Source organism: Balaenoptera acutorostrata, chromosome 21 (genome assembly GCF_949987535.1).
Source record: "Balaenoptera acutorostrata chromosome 21, mBalAcu1.1, whole genome shotgun sequence".
NCBI classification, from domain to species: Eukaryota; Metazoa; Chordata; class Mammalia; order Artiodactyla; family Balaenopteridae; genus Balaenoptera; species Balaenoptera acutorostrata.
In genome coordinates, this window is record NC_080084.1 from 3,854,164 (window position 1) to 3,861,633 (window position 7,470).

Consider the following 7,470-nt stretch of genomic DNA (forward strand, 5'->3'; position numbering starts at 1 on the left):
TTCTGAGCTTGAAATTTTACAAAATAAAAAATTCAATACAATAAAATAAACTGCAGGTTATTCCCACTTACCTTGATGCTGACTCTCTATGTGAGTAGACCTAGTGACATAATTGATATAAAATTCAGCTGCTTTGTTCAAGTACTTATACAACAAATTGGCGGGCAACCGAACGTCATGGTTGTTAATTATTAGAGGAAGGACATCACACACTGTTGAAGAGGGAAAATGAGGAAAAACCGATTAAGCTGTTTGCCTACTCTAGGGTTCTGGCAAAAACAAAATTCATTTCAGAGTTCACTTAATGTAGTACCTAAAATAGACAGGCAAAAAGAAACCCCTTACGGCACATTTATTTAAAAACTGCAGTGCAGAGGGACACCAGTGGATGGAGTCAGCAAGGAAACACACAGGCAGATTCCACATTATGAGTGATGTTTGGGTGGAAATTCAGGTGTTTATTAGTATGCTTCACACTCAAATACATGGCTACACATATTCTTTCAGAGGTATCAACTATTACATAATAAAAATTTAGGAGTTGTTTAAAATGCTTTCTGAACTGAAAAAATAAACACGGATTTAAATCCCATAATACGAAGAGTTCCTTTGCTTTCCACAAATGACCTTATTTTTGAAATGACACTTACCCCCAGCATATTCTACTTAGCATAAGGAATGAAAACAAGATGTAATTTTTCTTACCAAATAATTTCCTAAAGCAGTTAACAGGAGATTCTTGCTCTTCAATAGTTTCAGCCTCCAATAGTGCCTCCCCAAGGCCAACCTGTTTCAAAATACAATAAATCATTTGCGTTAAGTTTCAGATGTCAGAATTACAAGAATAAACACCATATTTGATTTACCACATAGTTTGTATATTCAAACTTACCCAAGAAACAAATACTATCATTTTACAGACTAGAAAACAAAAGAATGCATCAGCAACACCACCCAGAAGGGAACCCCACATGCACCTGGACCACAGACCACTCAGTCTTGGTTATTCTCCCCTGAACTAGTACAATTAAAATGTCTAAGAAACTTAATGGAAGCACTGGAGCTAGTTTGATAATAGAGATGTAGAGATTTTTCTAAGAAATGTAGAAACTAACTTTACTCTCTACATCAAGATGCATTATGTAGACAAAACTTAACATCTTCAAGAGTTGCCGGGAGTAGTCAGTCATACAGCCTGGACTAGGTCGGGCATAACTGTTTGAGAAGGCCACCTTCCCATTACTGATGCCCTAGCCTAGTAGAAAGCTGGCTTCTCCAAATCCACCAACACCTGCATCATCTTCCTTGTAACCACTTGGTGATGCATGGGGTGGGGGGAGAGTGGAACCATGTAAACAAGTACATGAGACAGAAAGTTAAAAGTCAGAGTAATGATCAGGGAGGACACCAGGTTGAACAGCATCCCCCCAAAATTCACGTCCACTCAGAACCTCAGAATGTGACCTCATATATTTTTTATCTTATAAAAAAGGTCTTTGTGGGACTTCCCTGGCGGTGCAGTGGTTAAGAATCCGTCTGCCAATTCAGGGGACATGGGTTTGAGCCCTGGGCTGGGAAGATCCCACATGCCGCTGAGCAACTAAGCCTGTGCGCCACAACTACTGAGCCTGCGCTCTAGAGCCTGCAAGCCACAACTACTGAGCCCACGTGCTACAACTACTGAAGCCCACATGCCTAGAGCCTGTGCTCCGCGACAAGAGAAGCCACCGCAGTAAGAAGCCCATGCACCGCAATGAAGAGTAGCCCCGGCTCGCCGCAACTAGAGAAAGCCCGCGCACAGCAACGAGAAGCCCGCGCACCGCAATGAAGAGAAGCCCCCACTCACCGCAACTAGAGAAAGCCCACGTGCAGCAACAAAGACCCAATGCAGCCAAAAAAAAAAAAAGAAAACGGTCTTCGTAGAAGTCATACTGGATCAGGGTGGGTCCTAAATCCAATGACTGGTATCTTTATAAGAAGGTCATGTAAAGACACAGGGACACAGACCACAAAGAAGGCCACGTGACAACAGAGGCCGAAACCGAGTGATGAAGCTGCAAGTCAAAGAATGACAAGGATCGCTGGTGCCCCAGAAGCCAGGATGAGGTGAGCAGGAGTCCTCCCCAGAGCCTTCACGGGGAGCACGGCCCTGCCCATACCTTGCTTTTGGGCTTCGAGCTTCCAGAATTGTGAGAGAATAAACTTCTGTTGTTTTAAGGCACCCAGCTTCTGGTATTTTGTTATGGCGGTCCTTGAAACTAATATACGGATGTACAGAGAAGGTTAACTGGGGCCAGCAGCCAGAAAAGTGGAGCCAGAAAGAATAAGCCAAAGAGTTTGAATTAAGAGAGTTAATGATTTGAACCCCACCTCTCCGTTACTGGCTACGGGAAGTGACTAACATATATGTAAAGTAGGATGCTATCTACCTCAACGGATCTAAGGAGTACAGAAGGACCTACTGAACACCGACCAGTGCCTGCCAGTAGCACTCAATGATAATGAGAGATATGAGGAAAGGGCAGAGTAGAGGGAAAACAGTGACCATGTGGCAAAAGCATGTGAAAAACGTTAAGAATACAAACTATGGTTCTCCTTTAAATTCAAACACATTGTTCAATACAATGAAACAGATTATTTTTTAAAACTTTACTGTACTTTACAAATTGAAGATAAGTAGCACTGTCAAGGCTTGGTGACTGTTTCCTCACACTGGTAACACAACTTCTACTGGATATTCATAGCGTTTGGTAACAGTGACATCCTTTTACCTTTACTGACAAAGATTCCTTGATTTGAGTTCAATCTTACCTGGTACTCCTCAGAATTAGAATAATCTGCTTTAGAATAATATACACTGTAGCTCTTAAACATACTCGTGAGTCCACTGATGAATTTTATTCTCTTTTATGAAAAAGGAAAGGATCAAATCTTACCCCATGCTGTACCACCGTTTCAGGGAATCGTCTCAAAAGTAGAAGCAACATTTCTGATCGTTCCAAAGTGTTGAAGCATTGTTCCGTAACCTTTAGTAACATTTCACACTGGACCCGACCAGGAAGAGTTTCAAATAAACCTGTATATAACACATTTCACTTTTAAAAGTTTCTTTCAGAAAGAAAGTACGGAAGCAAAAGTGGAAATAAGGCATCATCACGTACAGAATGGTGTATACTAAGTGAAGAACCACTATTGTTGGAGTTCACCTACAACCTGGAAGGCTTTGGGGTCAGATACTATGGGGCATAAGATATTTGCTGAATGACAATAAAACCTTTGGAGGCCTTACTGGATCTAGAAGAGAAGAATGATGCCTGGGAAGGGTCACAGCAGTGCTTGCTGCTGACTGAGATAAAAAGCACTCACTTGAGTTGAAATGACCTAAACAATCTACTTTCTTTTTTATCCAAAATCTGAAATACTGGATTGGCTATAGCAACCAACACAGAGTGAAGGTTAATAAGAAAGGTCATAAATTACTGAAAGTTTCTCTCCTGTTCTGTGGAGATCTGCCTAATCTACAGATGTTTTCTGATTACTGTAGAACTTGTTAAAATATATTCAGTTTCCGGGGCTAACTGATAAAACCACATCCTTTAAGGAAGTTTAAAGGGTTCTAAGCATATGCTCAAGGGATCAAGTGACATCATTTGTACAGGCTTCAGTTGCCAAGAACAAAACATGCATATGGGTACCACTACCACAGATGTGACTTTTTTGTGAAATTACTACACAGAACTTGGTATTCCAGAAGTAGTAATTTTTTTAAAAAAGAATTATATGTTTTTTATTATAATATAATTCTACTTGGAAATATTTTGGTATATCTACAACTGTATTATATGAGATAGCATCATCAATATGTTCTAATAACAGTAAAAAGAATGATCACTTTCTAGATATTTCTGTTTTTCAGAAAATTATTATTTTTTAAATTAACAGATCAATAAAACTGCATCTTACTGGGTTCACAGTTGAGTCACTTTTACTATGGTGAAATAATTGCTAGTATTTTTACCCAAGTAGGCAAAACTTCCAAAATACAATTACTTTTAATCTCATACAGACATTTTATAAAAATTAGATGAATTATCTTCTTTTACATTTTTGCTTCTAATTTTATCATAAATTATGTACATTGCTAGAGTATGTAGCATAAAACACATTATTATATCTTATCTCTGATTTCTTAATGATAGTTTTAATACCTTAGCTATTTATTGATGTTGGTAATTTTATTTTTTACATCTTTATTGGAGTATAACTGCTTTACAATGTTGTGTTAGTTTCTGCTGCACAACAAAGTGAATCGGCTATACATACACATATATCCCCACATCCCCTCCCTCTTGTGTCTCCCTCCCTCCCTCCCTATCCCACCCCTCTAGGTGGTCACAAAGCTGATCTCCCTGTGCTGTGTAGCAGCTTCCCACTAGCTAGCTAATTTACATTTGGTAGTGCATATATGTCAGTGCTACTCTCTCACTTTGTTCATCTTCCCCTTTCCCCCTGTGTCCTCAAGTCTGTTCTCTACGCCTGTGTCTTTATTCCTGCTGCCACTAGGTTCATCAGAACCATTTTTTTAGATTCCATATACATGCGTTAGCATACGGTATTTGTATTTCTCTTTCTGACTTACAGAAGTAGTAATTTACACACCATTAAGTTATCACTTCATTCTTACTTCTTAAAAATTGGGTTTGTTTATCCTGTGAATCGTTTCTTAATGCTGATGTAATAATGCTGATTTCTCTCCACACCACGGGCTGATCTGGGAAATTCACAAACCTATTTTTAAAATGAATGCATTAAATTAAAATGTCAGATTCCAAATAGTATCCAAAAAAGAAAGTAAAACGTTAGCATCAGAGAAAAACATATTTTACTATATTCCAAGTGAATATATAGATGTACCAAAACAAACCGAAATATATAAAAATAAAAACTAAGAAAAATGAGCGTACTCACAAAAGTCTTTAGTTTTTTTAATAAGTGAAAAGACAAGTGACCATAATATGCAAAACACTCTTAAACGACAAGAAAAAAAAAAAAAACACTCCCCAAAGAAAAAAATGGGCAAAGGCAAATCACAGAAAAAATACAAACAGCCAAATATTTGAAAAGATACTCAGTCTTATTAGTAATACAACAAACACAAATCTTTAAAAAATAGCAAGATATTGTTTTCTCCTGCGGCACCGGCAAAAATTGACAGCTGAGAGAAAGACTGATAATATCCAATGCTGGCGAAGGTGTGGGAAAAGAGGCACTCACACACGGTCAGTGGAGATGTAAACTGAACAGTACTTTTTGGAGAGTAATCTGACAGTGCATCGAAATTTAAAATGCGCATACCCTTCGACTAGGAAAACCTACGTCTAAGAATCTACTCTACAGAAAAACACCCAAATGTGAGTACAAAACTGCTTTGACACTCTGAATATAATTTCAAACAACTGGAAACTACCTAAATGTCCGCCGAGAAAAGAGGGCTGAAACGCTATGCAGACAGGAGAAAGAAGCAAGTAGATCCCCACATGCTGGCCTGGAAAGCGCCCCATCACAGTGGGTGCGCGGTAGGCGCTCACCGCTGCAGCTCCTCCCCCAGAACCTGCTGGTGCCCCCTGGGCGTACATGCACACAGACACACACACCCCTGAACTCGGGCCGAGGCTGGGAGGGACTTCCACTGATTATTCTCTACACTTCAGTACCGTCGCAACTTCTGCGAGGAGCCTTACTATGTTATTCCCAAAGTAAAATAAATGATTGAATGGAAGAACTGTAACAAGAATAAAACCTAAGAAGACTTCCCCGCAGTTAACGGAAGGCCTAGACCCACGACCACGTTAAGCTCTAGGTGCCGGACACGCAGATGAACTTGAGGACCCTCCCCCAACTCCCTCTGCCACAGACAGAACGGAAACCTCCCGAGAGGGGCGGGCGGAGTCCCCACTCACATGTCGTAGAGCAGCCTCCCGGCGGTGGCCGTCCGCTCCGCGTTCCGCTCGATGGTGTACATCTCATACTGCAACACGGGCCGGGGCCGCGTCAGGCCCTCCGCCCGGCCGGCCCGGCTCACCCCACCGCCCCGGAGGTCCCAGGGTCGGGCATCACGCGCTGACGGAGCCTCAGGGCTCGCGCCGACGGCCCCGGGGCCCCGGCTTAGCGCAGGCACGTCTCCCGCGGCCAGCGGGGCTTCTGACTACCCCCGACGGCAACGCGGTGCGGGTCTACGGCGTTCGCGTCACTCGAATGCCTTTATCTACCGCGGGGCCCGCAGATGCGCGGTACTGGTCCCCTCACAGAGCCGCAGCCCGGAGCTGGCGCCTGTGTTCACTACACTGCACCCCAGCTCCCTCCCGCGGGGACCTAGAACACCCCCACCCCGCCCCCGCCCCCGCCACTACCCGCGCCCGCTCGGCGGCCGTCCGGACCCACGAGCCGGCGGGCGGCCTTGCCCGGCGGCGCGAGGCGCTGTCCCGGCCGCCGAGAGGGTAACGCTCCCGTCGCCCCGACCCGGAGCGGGGCCCGGGGTCCCCTGGGCCAGCCTCGCGGGGGGGCTCAGGGAAGCGGGGAGGAGCGCCCCACCTGCGCCCCCACCCGGCCTCACCTGGATGTTGAAGTCGCTGGGGTAAAGGCTGCGGGCCGTGATCAGCCAAGCCTTGGCGGCCCACAGGTCCTGCTGCACCAGCTCGCGGGCTCGCTGCACCAGGAACTCGCAGTCGCCCTGGGCCGACATGACGCGGGAGGCCTCGGGCGGCCTGAGGCTGCCGGACCTTCCGGCTGGGGGGCGCCGCGGACCCTGCCGCCGCCGCGGACCCTGCTGCCGCCGCCGCCGCCGCGGACGCTACTGCGCAGGTGCGGGGTCGCGCGGCCGCCGCAGGGTGGATCCGGCAGGGCTTCCGGGCTTTGCGAGCAGCTTCTTCCTGGCCACTCTGCGCCTGTGCCCGGCCGTTTCGTTCTCTGAAGACCTAGTGCGTTCGTCCCGGCTCTTCCAGGTCGCCTCCAAGCCGCGGAGGAGCGGATTCTCACCCTGCTCGGGAGCGACCCCTGTGCAGCCAGGGAGCATGCGCGGAGCCCGGTCTTGGCTGGGCGGCCGGGGGCCGGGCGGGGAAGACGCTGGAGGGGGAGAGCCGAGAGGCGGCGCGGAGGCGGCGGGAAGAGCCCCTCGGGACCTCCGGTTCGGATGTACAGAAAGGCTCGCGCTGGTTTCGGTCAGGCGGTAACGCCAGCGTTTGGACCGGTGCTTTGGGTCCTCAGCATGGTCACGTCTCATGGTCCTTGCGCCTTTATTCCCTGGTTTCTCCGAAAAGCATTTATTGAGCCAGTTGCAGTCTTAGTACTTTGCAGGTGTTTGGCTGCATGCCAGGAGCTACCGAGCCTTTTATCCTGTTCCAACCCGAGTTTACAGTGTTAGGGACCTGTGACCTACAGAAAATAGCTGTTTTAATTCTTTTTCAACCAGAA

The 7,470-nt window shown here is 46.0% G+C and overlaps 1 protein-coding gene across 4 annotated transcripts in view; it reads right to left on the bottom strand.

The window, feature by feature from the left end:
- INTS10 (integrator complex subunit 10) overlaps positions 1 to 6,994 on the bottom strand; it is a 37,859-nt gene extending 30,865 nt beyond the window's left edge. For 2 of the 4 annotated variants that reach the window (XM_057537281.1, XM_057537282.1), the window contains exons 1-6: positions 6,614 to 6,990; positions 5,961 to 6,028; positions 4,685 to 4,788; positions 2,937 to 3,076; positions 706 to 787; positions 72 to 212 (exon numbers count right to left, since the gene is read on the bottom strand). In XM_057537281.1, the coding sequence (XP_057393264.1) occupies positions 72 to 212; positions 706 to 787; positions 2,937 to 3,076; positions 4,685 to 4,788; positions 5,961 to 6,028; positions 6,614 to 6,742 (664 nt within the window). In that variant the 5' untranslated portion in view covers positions 6,743 to 6,990. Of the gene's footprint in view, positions 1 to 71; positions 213 to 705; positions 788 to 2,936; positions 3,077 to 4,684; positions 4,789 to 5,960; positions 6,029 to 6,613 lie in introns of all 4 variants that reach the window. The other 2 variants (XM_057537280.1, XM_057537283.1) reach the window with 2 other exon arrangements.
- Between the last annotated feature and the right edge of the window lie 476 nt (positions 6,995 to 7,470).